At 40.4% G+C, this 19025-nt stretch overlaps 1 protein-coding gene across 1 annotated transcript in view; it reads right to left on the reverse strand.

The window, feature by feature from the left end:
* Positions 1–19025, reverse strand: part of NCKAP5 (NCK-associated protein 5) — a 191655-nt gene that overhangs the window by 14435 nt on the left and 158195 nt on the right. The window contains exons 12-17 of the mRNA XM_010143987.1: positions 16516–16827; positions 13688–13824; positions 12759–12888; positions 9907–10088; positions 3064–3132; positions 2609–2620 (exon numbers count right to left, since the gene is read on the reverse strand). Coding sequence (XP_010142289.1) covers positions 2609–2620; positions 3064–3132; positions 9907–10088; positions 12759–12888; positions 13688–13824; positions 16516–16827 — 842 coding nt within the window. The remainder of the gene's footprint in view (positions 1–2608; positions 2621–3063; positions 3133–9906; positions 10089–12758; positions 12889–13687; positions 13825–16515; positions 16828–19025) is intronic.

Genomic DNA, 19025 nt, shown 5'->3' on the forward strand with positions numbered 1-19025 from the left:
GGTGTCGTGCTGAGGTTCAGACACTCCTGTTACTAGATTAACATTTGAATTTTATAATACTCAGCAATGTAATACATCCGTACTCAATTTCTTCATTCCCACTCACTTCTGCTTTGCTCTTCACCGACTCCGATCCACCTGAGGTCACGCTTTACAGTACGCTTTACAGAGCATTCCATAACCCAGAGGATATGAGCACATGTAATAGGACGACAGAAGAAAATCACTTTTAAATGTTTGACTGGCAATTATTCAGACAACTCTTCACATAATCACTTGGGAGTTTATTTGCTGAGAATACTAGTAGAGTAGTTAAGGGAAGTTCTTAGGGCTACAGCATTTTATAGTACATAAAAGTTTTAGTGACCTCTATTAATGAACAGGCAGAGGACGGAGTAATCCAGAGAAGATGGCACTAATGGGAGAGGAGCTATCAGGATGTGTCTCAGTCATTGATGGATTGATGGGCAGGTCAGGCTGGGAGGACTTGGATATGTGCTATGAAAACTTATATCACTCTTCTTAGCCTTGGTGAATGCCAGTTAGACATTTAAATTACATAGCTGTATCTTACAAACTAACCAAACTTCCCCGTGTCACCTATTCCTAGTAAGCGTGCTAACCCCCCCGTCTGTCCTGCCAAATACAAGTATTATTTTCCATGAAAACAATACAGATGCTGCACAAGGCCTGGAATTCATGTAACAGGACCTAAAAATACAGTGGGAAATAAAATTTTTCACTTCAGGACTTGATACAGAGTGCTTGAGTTTGCAAAAAATACTTAGCCAATAGTTTTCTTAAGGATTTAGACCATCTGTGTGTCACGTTGCACAAAATCCAGTACAACATCTCACACAGGTAAAAGGTGAATCACTTTTGGGAGATCAGAATGGCTTGTGGAACAAACTATAAACTGCAAATTATTTCAATATTATTTCTGCCAATATTTGACATAAAATTTGCCTTCTTTTCAAAGAGCATGTTGATTAGGATGTTGTTGTCTGTGTACGTATGAAAAGAAAAAGCATCCTCTTAAAAAAAGAAATAGTTTGCTAACATTTTTGCAGCGTACTGCCACAGTCCCTGCTCCCATCGGCTGTGTAACTTACTCCTCATGTATTCTGCTCAGAACTGAACTCTCCTACTAGAAGATCAGTCATTTCCTACTCTTCCCTGCACGGTGTTTGAGTGCTTTATGCAAAACATATCACTGTTATAGATGGGGAAGGCAAGTTTTAGCTGGAAAAACAATTCACAAAAATATTACAGCATTATTCATCTCATTTAACTGCGCTAATCAAATGCTCCTCTTGGAGTCAAAATATTTTCCAGCTTCAGAAAACAAACAGCTCACTGAATACCTCTCTGCCCTACTACTCTTATCTTGATTGAGTCAATCCAATGTTTACTGTATCCAATTTATTTTTTAGCTTTTTCTTTTATTACGAGTATCATTTCTACCATTACAACACTTACACTATCTCACAAGCTTACTAATATTTATCATTTGTTGCTGTTAATGTGCCCTGAATTCCATTTTGGCCTACAGTATTATTATAATATTCCAATTCAACACAGAGAGAAATGAAACCTAAAGCTTTGTTTCCAGAGATGGAGAACTGAAGAGTGTCTGGTTACAAATAGCAAAAACATTAGTGCACTTTGGGCCACGCTGCAAATCACAGCAGCTCCATCTGTCAAACCTTTGAAAAACAGCTCAGAACATTTTCCACTCAGGGAAATCACCAGCAAATGACAGTTTTATTCAATATGTACTTTTGGTTCTTATTAGACTAAAGGATCTACCTACTCACACCTAAAAGCCACCGTGTCTATTAAATCCTTCCGTAACCTTCAGTTATATACTCAAACAGACATTACAGTGCTCCGGGTGTATCTGCAAGGCACAGTGCTCTGAGATATCGTGCGGTGGGGTCTTATCACCACTCTGCTGATTTCAGCTACTCAGCCCTGCTGAGAAATGGCCTGGAGTAACCGGGCCATAAGGAGCTCTGCTAACACTGTGCCCAAGCAGCCTCGCTGTAAATTAGCTCTGTACAGCTCTGCATTGCTCTGGGCATTCGTACACGAGCAGTTTTGGACCATTCCTCCGGGGACTCCAGCAAATGAGCTGCAGGACTTTTTGTGACATCTGGGCCAGTGTGTGCGGTGGTTATGCAGCTCCTACAGGCTGAAAAGACAAGGTTCTCTCTGCAATTTGAAATTACTTGCTGAGATGGTGGGATATGGGTTTTCTGCTGCAGTGACCAGGTTTTTCCACTCAAAAAGGGCAAAGTTCTTCCCTCCTTACAGTGCCAAAGGGGTTGTATTCGGCGAGCACAACACTCGCGCTGTGGCCACGGGACAGCTCAGTGCGTTGCCTTAAATTAGACAAGCCCACACAGCTGCATCTGGCACTCCGCAGACCACACAGGCACACTTCACTCCGTGCTGTGAGTTATTTGGGGATTTAGCGTTTCGTGACACTGTGCCAAAGGCACTGGAACTGCACCTACATGCTAGTGATGCTTCAAGACTTTAATCCTCCCGTAGCTACAGCTTTTCACTTCCTCCGCGTCTTCGCTCAGACTCACATCCAAGCTACTCTCCTGCTAGCCTTGCACACCATGTGTTCGAAATGCCACGCAGCCTGGTGTACTATGCCAAACACTTTCTGTCCCTCACCAATATCCAAATACTCTTTAAAAACTCTGTGCTAAAAGATATACAAGTTAAAATGTTGCCACCTACCCGTCCCCATAAATACACTAACCAAACATAACACAGAGAGAACGTTTACACCAGCTGGAGGGCTAGGAAGAATGGGATTTGATGGCACAGTGCTGAAACTATTGAGTCCATTAGTGCTAGAAGCAGAACTGTATCAGCAGATAACAGCTTCCAGGGTTTTTTAGGGTACGTTGTTCTAAAAATATCCCTTACATACCATTAAAAAAGTTATTTTCTCTGGCGGACTCTGCCTTCCAAATGTCATTTTCCCTTGCCAAAGCCTTTTAAAAACTTTAAAAAGTTACGGAAAAATGTTATGATCGTTCTTGCTGAGCCACTCTCCATTGCATGATGTTTTACTAAAACTCTCAGCAGTGTAAGAAGCCTCAGTTCTTTCACCTAGAAGGCACAGGGAGAGAAATGAGTCTCTGTATAACTGCAGCTTTTTATTGTTGTCAAGCTAGTTCCTCAGGCTAGCGGTAAGAATGTTCTTCCACACTACACAACATTTCTTTTAAGTGATACACGTCAAGTGAGACTTTGGTCCCAGGAGACTGCCTAGCAGTCTTCAAATTGCTTGTCGTGCTGTCTCTTCACTTTACTTTTTGGAGGCATCTTTGATGGCAAGATACTAGAAACAATAAGACCTGATTAGGAATATAAGGCTTGGAATTTGAACTTGCCCTGTGGAGGGGAAAAAAACATGCAGAGACACGGGATTTGTTGATGTCTGGAGACATCCAAGCCTATTTCTAATTTCACGTTTCCCCACATGAATTGAATCAGACTTGAGGCTAGAAAAAATATTTTTAATTCTGTACTACTCCCATGGGTGGTATGGTAAAATCTGTTTTCTTATCAGATCATGCTCCTGTGGTTTTTGTCACTTATGTTGTCAAATACTCCTATAAAATTCCCCTGACAATAGATCTTACATCAACTTGGATAATTACTCAGACTGTCTTTGCTTTGACGGAGCAAGTATTGCATCATTCATCTGAGAATCAAAACCCTTTCATTAACCAGACAGGAAGTCTTGCAGCCTGAAGCCTGTCAGTGGATGAATTCTATTGAGAGAATTTTGACAAATGGAAGCTGTGTAGCTTAGAGACCCCACTTAGGGAATGGGGGAGGGGGGGAAGGCTGTGGTGCGGAGTGGCTACTTCAGTAGCGCAGTCCATGCAGTCCAGAAAGGCGTCAGGCGAGTGCTCTCAGTGACCTCCCCACGGTGGCAGCAGACAGACGTGGTGACCTTGCCCGGCAGCACCAGCTCTGGGGGCACAGGTCCAGGGCAGCTCCAAGCAAGCACGCGTGAGGTGAGTGAGCTCGGGGGCAGCCTAGCTCCAGCTGGGCCACTTCAGTGCTGCCATGACTGGACCGCGCTCTGACCCCAGTGGGTGCGACTGCATGGCTTTACACCACTGCGAGACTTCTGGCTCGGGTCCTTGCCAATTCAAGCACAGTGCTCAGAAGATGCTGCCTTTCCCTGGGCGAGTCAGTGCGCTCTGCTTTCAGGACAGAGGCGCTGAGTCCTAGATGGACATACCAGTCTGATGGGTAGTTTACTTCCCCTCTGTAACACTGCCCTTTATAAAAGTGTTGCTTTATGAAACTGTTAGCACTGCATGCTTACCTGATGTGAGTACTGAAGTTCTAATACAAAAACATAAATACAGCAAATGTTATTTTCAGTATTTGTGACAGGAAGGATGGAAGGATATCTAATCCTGACTGAATTAGAACATCTGGTTCTAGGCTGGCATCACCCAATGCTTACATTAATAGACCACCTCCCCGGACATATGCAATGATTTGGTACACTAATTCCTTACATTAAATAAAAGCACTCATCTTGGAACACAAAAGAAGACTGAAGGCTTATTCCCCATCTACAGATTGTACAATGGCACTATCTTCCTTAACATCTAAGGTTTGGCAGGTCTAGGAAGGAATGTATAACCAATTCTCTCCTCTAACCTCATCATCTTCCTCCCTCTTAAGCCTGGCAAGGAAAATAGCAAAGAGGAAGTGCTTGATACACAGTAAACTGAATCATACAACCAGTACACAGAAATCCATAATCAACTAATTCCCGGATTTGATCCAGCCCATCTAGATACTTTCTTTTATTGACAAGGAATCCCTTCCATTCTTCTGTTATTTTCTAATATAATACTTTGTAGGAGTTGCTTCAAATTCTATATTTGCAGTAACACCCACACTGTACAAAACAGGCTAAGACCTAGGTCACCTAGAGCATTTGCAGTTTTCTCTCTGTTTGTAACATGATACAGGTATTGCTGTCCACAATTACAGACAGTGAAACTGAGATCCCAAGACCAAGCAACTAGCCAAATATCACCAGTGCTGCCCCAGCTGCAGGAACTCTTGTTACTGTGAAAGTATAAGCAAGGTAATTAGTTAGTGCTCACCTGAGAGTGCACTGAGATGCATTTTCACTCTCTAGCCGCTTTTTACTAGGTCCCTGCAGTGGAAAGCCTGGGAAAACATTCACCTTGCTAACTGTGGGTTGGAAGTTTGGTGCTCTGTTTAGGCTAGCTGCACAGGCTCCATCTCTGGTAAGGTAAGGAAGCAAGCAGTCCCACAGGTCAACACCTCCTTCCCACTTTAAACTCTCAGGATGCAGCTGTTCCCCACTGCTAATCAGACCCAAATCATTCTTAGGCTTTTTCACATGTTGTAAGGAGAATCTCTCCCTAACCATAACTGATAATGTGAAAAAAAAATTAGTTCTCCGTGAAAGCAGAGTGCACACAGCCTCCGTGGAACCACTTCAGACTTTTAAATACGGAGAGTCCCTTCTAAGAGGAGCTCTATTTAAGAGCTTCTCTCTTTCAGAGAGAGTAAGGCACCTTCAGAAAGTGACTCAGCAATGCCAAATCAGGCACATAAACTTTGGTGGCACATTCTCCAAGAGCTGCCTAAATAGGTGAACCGTGCAAAGTGCCCAGTATGCTGCCAGTTCATTCCCTAGCCCAAGGCTCTGTGTAGGAGATGAGACACAAGCAGAAGCAGCTCATGCCTCTCTTTGTTTTCCCCTTACTCTTGTTCAGTGCAGCCTGCAGAGCTGTCCATGCTGCTTTAACTATTGCTGTAATTCAGGGATGCTGGAACATCCTCTATAGGATCAGCTGAATGCTCTGGGATCCTTGAGGATAGTAAGCGTTGGGCAATTATCAAACTTTCTTATTCTTGTTTCTAGTCCTTTTGTGGATATTCCCCTCTGTTAATACGGCGCATTAGAAGGCTTGTGAGCACGAGTCAATCAGAGAGCATTAACTCCCAATCAGCTTACTCAGCTGTAAAAAACCTTGAGTTTATCTGGGAATGCCGCCACATCAGCCCCATTTGTATTTGGCTGCAGCCAAAACAGCAGCAACTTCTCTAATTTTTCCTTTTTCTGTGTTTGCCAGCAAGCTCTGATAGCTATTTGAATTACAAGACACGGTGATTTGAGCACTTGATCTCCCTTCATGAGTCATCATCTGTACAATACATAAAAACTCTGCTGTGTTGAATAAGACCGTAACTTCACATCGCACACACAAGCCTCTCTCTTGAATGAGCCCCCCCATGGTTGATCCAGTTAACATTGTAACTGTGCCACACATGTCACAGTTCTCTTCTATGTCATCACAACTGAAGGAAAACAAGAGGATTTAGAAACTTGTGATGGGTACCAACCCCTTCCATAAAGGACCTTTTCTTTAAAGTGCTCAAGTCATGCCTTGAAATACAAGCCAGCTTTGATGGTGACGCAAAGTGAGTAATACATAGGGACAAAAGCAAGCAGGAAGGGCTCTAGTGCAGAAAAAAAGTATGCGATGGTTCATTAAGGACAGGGAAGAAAAGGCATTCTTCATGATGCTCTGGAATCATAAGGGTGATTAAGTAATAAAAGCTTTGAGCAACTCAGTTACTCCTCTAAGGAACAAAGAAGACAATAAAAAGTTTTCTGTTGGTTCTCATTTGATCATAAAATAAGTTAATAAACAATGGGCCTGGGTGAGGGAAATTTCTCTTGTTTTCCAAATTCTTATAAGAAAAAATTAATCACTGAATTTTTGAAATCTAATCACTGAGCTTTTGAAGTCTAAACAGTAAATTAATTGAAGTGTGAAAAAAGATTTTCATTGCAAAAATATGGTAGCAATCATGACGTCAGCAAACTGCTCAAATCAGCCAGTTTGTCCTACAGGGAAGAGGACCAGCTGTTGTAAGTGTCTTAGTAAGAGTCTTCCATGAGTAAGTGTCTTCCATGAGTGACTGCGGTGGTCCGGTGCAGCGTATGTTATTAAATCAGAAAAGTTTCTGTTTAATTAAAATTAATTCGATTGGCACATATAAAAATTATTGTTTCTGGTTTTCAAAATCCGACATGAAAAAAATATACCATGGATATTAATTTCAGTGGAAGCTTTATGTCCATGATTCAATGCATGCTATCTCTTTCGTCGAAATTGTGATTTGTTTTTCTTGTCCAAAACTCTGCAGTGTACAAAAGGATAACCTTATTTCAGAATACGTATCCCAGGTCAAAATAAATGTAACATCAAATTGGTCTTAGTGCCAGAAGAATTTAACCAGGATGCTGTTTTAAGACTTGGCAGATAAGAAACTGGAACAATAAATATTTCTCCTTTCAATGTGTAAAAGCCTTTTTCGATTCCTCAAACTGTCCATTCAGTGTCCCTTTATCACAGAAATTGCCCAGTGGTTGTTTCCCACCTGAAACTCCTGTGCAGTTCTTTTTTTGCTGATAAAAGTTGTGTATATGCTTTAGGGGTAACACTGGTGACGGTGAGAAGGAGACAATTCAAATGGAGCTTCCTGCCAGAATGTCTCATTAGAGCACCCAGTCTGAAGCCACTTTCGTACTGGTGCTGTACAGTCCAACTTAATTGGGCTGAGGACTGATACAGCACACTGCTCTTTCGACAAGCAGCGTAAACTCTCTGCCCATCAGGCACTTGGTTGGTTTTTTTTTTTTTTAAAGGCTTCATTCACACCATTTGGGAAGGAAATTCAAAGCACATAGCATTTCCTTTTTCCAAATGACAAATATTCTGCGTGAAAGCTGCATTCCCCTCCCCCTTCATCTAACTTTTTTTTTTTTTTTAGTATTGTTGGCCATAAGTGCCTCAGGTTCTGATGTGCCCCTTCTTCTGTGGGTAATGTTCCAGATCACACAGTTCTAATTTAAACAGACTGCGGATCTTCTTGGCTTGGACAAATTACAGCTCAGAAAAATTTGCCATGCCGGTTCAAACAAGGAGTTCAGGGCAACCTGCTTTTCATGGTTAGTGCTTCTCATTTGTCATTCTGAAAAGTTTAATACTAATAGGCCGATCTCTAGTGCTTTATTGAGCTTTCACCGTTCACTGAGAGGCAATGCTGTTCTGAGAGCTATTTCAGATCCTCAGAAAGCAATCTCGAAAGCCCCCAACACAACGCTCGAAAAACGCCGAGTGCTGAGTTACACCTGTGGCTTTCTAGTTTAATGGTGGAGTTTTACAAGGATCCGCAGGCTATTTCGGTGAGTTTTGTTTTAAGTTTTGATGCCGACTGGGCACATTTGAAGGATGTCATATACAAGTAATGCATGAAAAGAATTAATTACAAGTAGATGGAACTCTGAGCCACTTTTCTACAGTGGAACCAAATCTAACAGCTCTGTTAACAGCGAAAGACCTTGCCCTTCAGAAAGCAGAACTGATTTTTGTATAGTTTTATATACATACATACATACATATATAATACATCTCATCTTCATAATTAAGCTGTGAATTTCTAGATGTTCAAGATGAGGAATTAAGTGGATGCTGAAATTATTTTCCTTCATCAACCCTTTTTAATACTCTTCTGAAGCCAGATTCTTTAAAATTATTCTTTCTAATATGACCCAAATATATTCAGATTTAATTATATTTTGGGTACTAGTGAAATTTGGTTGATTGGGAAATGAGATGGATATATTTCAGGATTTTTCTTTTGAAGTTTGAGTGTCAATTTAGTATTTAGTTAAGTGGGACTTTCATGCCAGCAGAGTTGGGAGTAAACAGGGACACTGCCAGTTTGTTCCACACATTCCTTCTGCATATTTGGCCCAGATTCTGGAAAGCTGTAAGACTCGAACTTCAGTTAATATCCTCTGGAGTTATAACACACAGTGATTTTTCTGAAGCTGAAAACTGCCGTCTGGGAAGAGGTAAGAATTCTTTTTCACCTATGAACTATGCCAGTATGTTCACTGTTTTCCACTACCACCTTTGTTTATGCTGTGACATACCCAAAATGTGCTGAGTACTACACACAGAAACAAAAGAGCTTGTAAATAGAAAACGAGCCAAGGAAAGACCCTGTAATCAGCGTGGAGGCAAGCTGATTACAGAGGATCATGGCTGGGTGTTCTATTTTCAAACAAAAAGGCTTGTCAGAGCAAAGGACAGAATAAGTGAGGAAGTGTGAGGATGAGAGGAGAAGGCATGAGAAAAGAGAAGGAAAAGAGCAGGCTGAGAAGGTGCTTTTTCGGGTTGTTGAGACTGCGTGATGTCAGGTTCAACATTTTTAGAGACAGAAACAGCAAGTGGATTCACATGAAGTAAGCGGAGAAAACACGCTTAGTGTAGACCACCAGTCAGATCAGGACTGCTCTTCATTAAAATAGCGTTTAAACCCCTCAGTTCAGGAGTTCCAGAGGTAACCCCAAGAGTTATATCAAAAGAGACCATTCAGACAGCTGACTTCCACAGCATAGTTTCATTTGAATTTTCAGGTACACTACACGTGTTTAAGACATTTGCTACATGTTGTGCTGTATGTATTATCTAACTACACGTGGAGGAGAAGTCGTACAAGATACATTCTGTGTTTTCATGTTAGCCACAAATTTCAACTCCTCTTTAACAGCAGAGTGCTGGCACTAGCCTGTCTCTACTTGTCGGTTTTGGAAGTCTAATTCTATGACAGGTGAGCATCAGAATGTAACACGCTGTTCTAAAAATATTTAGATCTTTCCTTTCCAGCAGGTCAGCTGTTTTTTTCATGTCTGCCTGGTTTTTTTGTAATCAACACACTGAGGAAAAAACAGGAGGCAAATAAAAATAATCAAGAAGTAATATGAGAAGTAATACAAAAATCACAGTAACTCACACTTGGGCTCTCCTTGCTGTCTCTACTGGAAGCTCCACTCAGCTGCTCAATTAAACTGTAATGTGTTAATTGTTCAGGTCCATCCTCTCCAAAATGGCCATAGAGACTGTGTTGGTATAAATCCAAGATTGACATCGGGTTCCCCAGAAATGACTTTCTCTGATTTTGTTTTTCCTGCTCAGCTGTAAGAGATGATAAAAATAATACCATTGTGGCATATTTAATTGATGAAATCAGTCTACATACACTGTAACGTAATTTTACAATTTTTAAAAGTATTTCAAATGCTTTATGGTATTTGGAATTCAATGGAATAGAAGCATTAAAATATCAGCTCCTAACCCTCCAGTCAATGCATGTGGAGGGGACTGTTCATATTTAATATTCAAGGTGAAGGAGATGGTATGAGACAGCTAGGATTGATTTCCCTTCTTTTTAAATTATAGATGAGACGGTTAATTTGGGGGGATCTTTCTACTTATTTACTTGCTCTAAGTTTTCGTTCTTCTCTCCTAACAGCCTTACACGGCAGTTGTGGTAAGTTCTTTCAGCATGTCTTTCAGTTTGACTATATTGGATAATTTCCTTTTCGCTACATTTTTATCTAATGAATACAGCACGATAAAAAATAGACTCGTAAAGTCCTACCCATTTGTTATAGAACCGACTGTAATACAAGAACATTAGGAATAAAACATAGGTTTCCAAGTCCAAGGCTGAAAACTTATTCATGAGGTCAAAACAAAACCAAAGAAATTTTCTGCAGCTTCATGAAAACGTGCAGGAGACAGAGGCTTACGTGATCATTAGCTTCTTTCCTCACACTTCTTGTAACACATACCTTAACTCTACCTTATAACCCACAGCATTAGAAAAGCCTCTGCCTCCAGTGCCTGCAAGAGAATCTCATCAGGATAAAACCTTCATGAAATGGGAATCAAAACATTTTCACAGTGTAAGTGGAAGAACCTGGACTATTTGGCTTCTTCTCTGCTGCTCTACTGACCTTCTCCGTAACACTGGGCAGTGTACTGGGAGTCTCATCCAAAGCCCACTAAATCAGTGAAGGTCTTATCACTGACTTTTCATAGCCTTTGCACTGGGCATCCGGCCTCTGTGCCCTGCTCATAAATGGAAGACAAAAAACCATTCCAATGTGATAACTGTGCAACTGGTGAAAGTTCATGAATGTTTTGGGGACTAATCTAATAAGTATCGTTATTTATACATATAAAAATATTCTCTATGAATGGTTTGTTGTCCCTACCTCAGCCTCATGTGGATGTTTTGAGGTTGTATCACTTGTGTGCATGAAGAATTAAGATCTCTGGACACCGAGTGGAATAAAGTATTGTTATTAATACTATGCGAGAACCGCATTTATAGAGCACAGAAAAGAAATCCTGACCTTAAGGAATGACTATCAGAGAAATACTCTTGCAATAATACTTTATAATGCTTTCTTCTATTTGTCTCAATCACAATTACAAATACTAGTTCTGTTACTAGCCCAGAAGTTATGCATATACACAAAATTAATGACTTGCTATGTAAAATGGTGACTTCAAGTCATGCCTAGGTATCATTAAACTTGGAATCTGCTGCCATTTAATGCAACTGCTTAAATAAAACCCTTTTTTTTGCAAATTGTGATCAATACAGAAAAAAATGCTTATCTACCGCTGTAATAAAACACATCTTTCTTCTATTAGAACATGATTCGTAAAAAGCAAATTCTGTAAAAAGAAGCATTTATGGGCTGAGTGAAATGACTTACAACATTTCATATGGATTAAAAATATAAAGTTACAAGAGCAATGCAAACAAATAGTTCTAGCTTCCCTCTCTGCTTCTCTCAGGGGGAATCACAAAAATGGATTATCTGTGAAAATGCCACATGTTTAAGTCCAACTGCCAGCAGACACTAAAGAACACAGTATGTCTGTGGACAGTATCTAGCCGTCCGTGGCATGTTTAAAGCATTCATCCTGTGGTATCTACCGTAGGTGCTAATCTAGGTCAAGCTCACTGCTGGGCAGAGGGTCAGCACAAATCCTACGAATCACTGAAGCACTGCTTAAGCTCTCAGGGCTTCAGTGGTGCTGAGACCTTGCACTGGCCTTTGCACTTGCCAGAATTTATCTCCTGCAGGGAAGCCATCGGCTGCGTGGGCAAGCCACGCTCTCCTCCTCTCCCAGAGGGCACACGTCTGCACTGAAACGTGGCTCGCAGCACAGCAAGCTGGTGGTCAGGACAAGGCAGCAATTTTGGGGGTTATTAAACACACAGAAAACTATTATCTCAAGAACTTCACTTCATGTGTTTTTACCTACTGGAATTCAGCAAATTACAAATTGCCATCAACTCTCACAAAAAAGGTTTAATACTCGAAAATGGCAATATATACACGGAGGACAAAGAGAGAGAATTCACTACGGCACCACAACCAACATCACTTTGATACAGGGTTGGAAAACTATGGCCTTGATCATCGTGTTATTTCAATTGGCTAACGTAATTCAAAATAATAAAAAGGGAAGCTGTCTTTGAAATCACCTTTTAAATTTTGTAATAATGTAACAGAAGACTTCTTTTACTTACACTGCAGGGATTTATGTACAAAAAACTACAAGTTAAGCTCTCGCTAGCAAAAACTGTGGAAGAACGGAAAAAAGTTACACACAGAGAAGGAAAAGCAAAAAGTAATAAAAAGCTAATGGAAAATTAGACTGAAGTAAGATCTGGGGTTAGAAAGTGAAAACTAGACAGAAAGTTCAAGGAAGGACACTCTCTGCTGCTGAGTCAGAGTGTGGACGAGGGACAAACATTTTTATGTACGAATTTTCAATTACCTTGTTTGCTGTTCTTTGTTAACTCCACAAAAGTCTCCTCTGCAGTTGTAAAATAACTCCTTTCGTACTCTGGCTCCAGCTCAGCGTCACTGCTGCTCGCAGAGTACGTACACACTCTCAGAGTTCTGTCCTGTATGAACAAGGGTATGGCAATCATTTGGACGATGCAATGCCGAAGATGCTATTAGGAGTGGGACATTTTATATTAATCCTGCAGTATAAATGGATTGTTCAACTGGAAAAAGGTCTGCATTACCAGTTTAACTAACCATCTCTCCTTCAAGTAAGTAATCATCAGTTTGACATGGGGGAAATAACACATTCTTGTCCTGGCAAGTCCCCTAAGTTAGTCTGGCAGAAACAGTCCACATTTTACCATTTTTTCACTGTAACACCATTTTCACATCTACCAACAATTGCAGTTAATTTAATCCACAAAGTTAACTTTTAAAACTTCTCAAGTTATGTTTAATACAGTGTATTTGTAACATGCAAAATTATCACACAATGAATGGTTTGCTGCAAGCAATTCTAGAGACTTTTAGGATGGCCAGTAGACCATACTCATGCCATCTATACCAGTAAATACTAAATTCTTCCTAAATTCATACCCCTTGTCCTGGCATTTACATTACAGTACTGGAAAGCCCTTAATTCCCAGCTGAGTCCTATCCTATTTCTCTTCAGGAAGCAACCAGAAGGATATTCTTCTGGAAGTGAAGAATAATACTGACAGCTCTGGACAGCTTCTAGTCATGGAAGGCCTGAAGTCTTAAACCTTTCAGGAGCAGCAGCTCAGTACAATAAACCCTGCAAACAGGTATGGGGAAGCTAAGTAAGAAATCACACTGTATTAAAACATTCACCATTTCTGATTCTTCACACCACAATACACATCTCATTTAGTAATGACACTTCTTAACTTATACCTTTGATTTAGCGGTTTTCTTGGTGGTCCACTCTGGAAGAACTTTTCTGTTCTCCGCAGTCTCTTCAGTATGCTCTAATGAGGCAGAGGTCACAGAACTTGGTACTTGTTCACTTTGCTTTGTAAGGTTAATTATTCCTGAATTAAGAGAGACATTATTTAAATTGTAGGTCTCATCAGCATCCTTATGACAGTGTTTCAATTATAGTTCAGTAAAAACTGGGGCAAGTCATGATGCTTTCATTATGTCAAGTAATATCTTACTACTTCAAGGAACAACTTACTAACTTACTGGAATAATTCTAACAACTACAGTGGCAGAATTTGATCCAAAGCCTTTCCCAGTTCTCAAGAGCAGAGGAAGGCATGGATTTAAAGCCCTTTAATAGTTTTAAACTATATACTCTTTTACATAAGAAACAACATTCAATGACTACTTCTAGACACTGTAGTATCTGCTGTGCTATTTTATGTTCTCAGCGAGAGAACAGTCTGTTAACATAATTAGAAGTACCTTTCCAGCAGAAATTCTCAATCAGCTCACCTTTCTATTTGCTATATGTGCACTACGCAAAATCGGAACACCAAAGAAGACATATGGTGCATATGAAATAAAATTATAACTGTAATTTGGATGAGAAAGTGAGGGAGGGAAGAATCAAATGAAAATATTCTAGTAAAGAATAACTTGACCCCACCATCTGATGTATACTACTTTTTTTTTCCTTAACATCTCTCCATGACAATTTAATTAAGATACAAACCTTACAAGGTTGGTGCAGTGGATATTAGCATTAAGATCAGAACAATCTTACTGCTACTGACTTCTTATGAAGCAATTCAATGCTTGCCGTTTCTGTTCAATTTGTTATAATGACAGTGTTTAATCATGGACTCCACTCTATAGCACGCTGCTGAATTGAGGTCACACATGTGGCCATTCAAGCATGTAGCATATAATCTATAACCAAGATTTCTCTCCTGAAACCTTCTTAGCTGTACCATTAATTAACAGTACATTTATTTAAAAAATACTAAGTATTAAAATACCTTTTATTTAGCTGTGATTTGAACTGAGCAGGGGAGTCTGCAACGAAGCATTCAGTGTGTATTTGCAGTTACACCGTTACAATACTGCACTGAGAAAATCGCTAAATCAACTAAGTCCTAAGAGGCTTAATTAGAATTCTTCTGTTATGCATCTTATGAACATATAAGAGAGGCTTCCTGCCTCCTAGGCTCAATTTTATGTTGGGCCTCTCACTACAAGAAGGACACTGAGGTGCTGGAGCGTGTCCAATGAAGGACAACAAAGTGGTGAAGGGTCTAGAGAACAAGTCCTATGACTAGCAGCTGAAGGAACTGGGGTTGTTTAGTCTGGAGAAAAGCAGGCTGAGGGGAGACCTAAACACTCTCTACAACTACCTGAAAGGAGGTTGTAGCGAGGTGGGGGTCGGACTGTTCTCCAAGTAACAAGTGACAGGACTAGAGGAAATGGTCTCAGGTTGCACTAAGGGAGGTTTAGGTTGGACACGAGGAAGAATTTCTTCACTGAAAGGGTTGTCAAGCCCTGGCCCAGGCTGCCCAGGGCAGTGGTGGAGTCCCCGTCCCTGGAGGGATTTAAAAGACGTGTTGATGTGGTGCTGAGGGACAGGGGTTGGTGGTGACCTGGCAGTGCTGGGGGAATGGCTGGACTTGATGATTCTAAAGGTCTTTTCCAGCCTGAACGATTCCATGATTTTATGATAATATACATCAGCTCATTAGCAGAACACATTATTTGATGGCTCTAAACTAAGCTTAAACTTGATATTTAACCTTACATGCTAATTACATGGAATGTCTCTTATACTGTGATACAGATTTATGCAAGTTAAACACACAACTTTTATAGGAGCAATAAATACTTAAGCTGACAAAGTGCTAATAGCCATAACCCCAATAAATATTTGACATTGCATTCGGTCACAATAAAACAATACTCTTCTCCGCTAAACCAATTACTTCTACTGCATTTTGTACCATATCTATCACACTGACTATGAAAAATTTCCTGTTATAAATGATACATGCAAAAATTTCTAATGTTATTGATATCATATATTAATAACTCAAAAACCTTCAAAAATGTGTATGAATGGTCAGTGTGCGTTTACAAAAAATTGCAGAGAGTTTAATGGAAGTATCTACTAATACAAAGCTCTTTGTCGGTGCTTTGCTGGAGCACTCGTCCTTTTATTTCTTCTTCAACTTTTGGTTTATAGTTTAAACATACACATAGCTGCTAAGTGAAAGCAAGGTGTTTTATGTTCATATATAGAAATATGTTGGTATAATGTAGTAATGAGAGTCTTGTTTGAGGTCAAGGCCATATATTCATTGGGACAGAATTTATGCATTGAGGCCAAAAGAGTCTTAGTCCAAATCTGTTTTCAAAAGGAAGTCTTTATGAAAATAACTTTTCCGTGTCACAACATTGCTATGCTTTGTTCTTTGCACAAAGTCTAATCCTGACTATTGCTGGACATCCGCGTTCTTATTCAAGTCAAATTCCACGGCTAGCATATGTTTCTTCTTCAAGTACTGTTTCTTCAGAAAAGGATTTAAGTACTTATCACATTTTCCTTCCTCAGATAAGCATTATGTGTAAGAAAATTTCCATATGGCTCAGGTCACAAACTTGTTAACCTTACGTATTCATAAAAGGAAATATCTTCTGCTCTGCATTTAACATTTCTGTTATCAACTGTCGTTATTATAGGACTTCTGCTAATCAAAACAGACGTCAGGCCAGAAATAATGTGATTTTCAGTGTAATTGACATTTTACCTGAGGAAGCTGGTTTTGAAAGGCGACTTTGAAAAGGTCGTATACCTTTGGCAGTCATGGCTGGATCAGATGTTGAGTGACTAATTATGCTTTCCAGAGACTCCTGGCTCTTAGCTGTTGAAGGCACTTCTCGCTCAAGAGTTTTGGCTTTTACTGAAGGAGCTGGAAGAACTTGCTCAGACGGTGCAAGGACTTCTGTTTCCAAGGCTGATTCTTGCTTAGAAGTGTGTCGCCCTGTAGATCGGTTCCCTGAGTCAGGGAGTGGGAAGGTTCCAATCCCACTGTCCAGTGTCCTCATCTGGCAGCAAGCCTCTAAGATAACAGGAAAATTGTGTGACGGGGTGAAGACAAAGGTGTCACCAGTGTTTAAAGACAGTGAAAGGGTCTATGGGAAAAAAGGGCATCTTCAAGGGAAGGTTTCGAGGAAAGAGAAACATGTTGCATTTTCTGAGTATGCAGTTACCTCTCTTTTGTGTGCTTCTGACACAATCCATCTATCTAACTGCATACAATGAAATACCATCTTGAGGTGCAATTTAACTACGAGATACCAAATCATTGAAATTGGCCTGCTTCAGAGTTACAGTGTGGTAATGAATAAGAAGGGCTTGTCCTATAAAGTGATTACAGCTGGAATTTTTAAATGATTTAGTTTGAAGGCCCACAGAAAATCTGGAGAGTACCAATGTGAGGGACTGAGTAACATAACGTATTTCCTCCTACGCATACCCACACCCCACAAAAGTTTGGCCTCTCCATACCTCTGTTTTCTTGTTTCCGTTACAATAAGTTGTTAATCAAAACGTATCATTTATTCTTACACAAGAACTTCCCAGAGATCCCTGTCTCTGGATAACAGCAGCCATGCCTTTGTGCACCTTGTTACGCTCTGGTTCTGCACACCCCACTTTGGGTAAGGGCGTATGGTCCAACACGCGGCCAGACAGCGGGAACCTAAGCACCTGGTTTGGAAGCAGGATGGTCATACATGGCCCTCCAGCTTATTCATCCTGCTGGAAAGGTGCTCTGCTAACCCCGGAGCAGAGAAGGATGCAAGTGTAGGTATGTGCACATAGCCACTGAGACGTAACAGCACCACCCTGCCCCGTCATTTCCTATCCATTTCCAGAGAGTTGCCTTTTCTTTTGTGTAATGAGCAAACAATATCGAAGGGACTACCACGGCAAGGTCCTTCTGAGAGGTATAAACACCAAGCAGGGAACTTCAGCACTAATGGTTGGAAAATGAACATAATTTAGGTTAAACGTCTGGAAACATCCCTTGACAGCGAGATCTTCAGTCTCTGGCAGACACTCCCAAAGGAAGTAGAGGAATTTCCTTTGCTTTGAGCAATTTAAGGCTACACTGGATAAAAGATGTACTGCAGTGAACAATTGTATTCTAGCAGGAGATGCAAAATATGACCCAATATATCTTTTCCATCTCTATTTTCTGTGTTCCTGAGTATTGATTTTTTTTTTTATGATAAGCCCATTTGTAATTTAAGTTTGTTGTAGTTAGCAGTCCCCTGTCCAGTCATTTTCACAATTTTTTCCTCTGCAGTGTTTCTAATACTCTCAGAAATTCAGGAATATTTCTTCTCTACAGGCTTTGCCTATTTGTTTTTAAAACAGAAACATTAACACGGTCATTTTCTCTTAATATTTTAATCTCAGTAGGCCTTATTTGATAGCAAGTAAGAAACTACTTACCGATAAATCAAATGTCTATTTATGTTTCCTGCTGCTTGTCCAAAGAGAAGCAGTCTATATTTACATGGTCTTCACTGCCTTATCCTTGGCAGGACCAAGGAAAGATTGAAAGTCATACTGAGCACACTAACCTAAGAGGCCAAGCTGAGCTGCAAGAGCAAGACAAACTACGCACCATCCTTTAACAGGGCAACAGCCGACTCTGATTTCTCTCACACAGTTACTGCATCCCAATTAATTTTTCCACTGGTGAAAAGAGGTAAGGTGTGGAGCCATGGCTAGCTGGCAACTGTGCCAGCCCTAACATTTTTGAGCTAATGCACCATAATGATTTTAGAAGTTGCTGAAGGTTATCCAGGAAACATGAAAAAGAATTGTATTTGGTTCTGCTGTGTCAAAGGGAAGAATTCCAGCCACTGAACCCTCTTGCTCTAGTTATCTGCTCCCTAAGATATTTTTTGTTTTGTTTTTTTAACAGTAAAATAGGTAGCTAGAGGTGGGTGACCTGTTCCTCTCAGGATATAACAGAGTGCACAAAAGTAAGTTAAAATTCTTGGTGACTGCCCTTGCCATCTACTCTGTAGATCATCAAGCTTAAGCAGAGAGTTAGCTCATGGGCCGGCAATGGACTGTCACCAAGAACTATCGGAAGAAAGACAGACAGAATAGGTAAATGTCAGCACAAAGAAAGACATTTGTGCAAGACTGGTTACGTTGGAGAGGAAGAGCTCTTCAGCAGAGACATGGAGCGAACTGGAAGCACCGCTGAAAAGAACATCATGAAAACAAAAATCGGAA

This window comes from Buceros rhinoceros, unplaced genomic scaffold (assembly GCF_000710305.1).
Source record: "Buceros rhinoceros silvestris isolate BGI_N320 unplaced genomic scaffold, ASM71030v1 scaffold389, whole genome shotgun sequence".
Taxonomy (NCBI): domain Eukaryota; kingdom Metazoa; phylum Chordata; class Aves; order Bucerotiformes; family Bucerotidae; genus Buceros; species Buceros rhinoceros.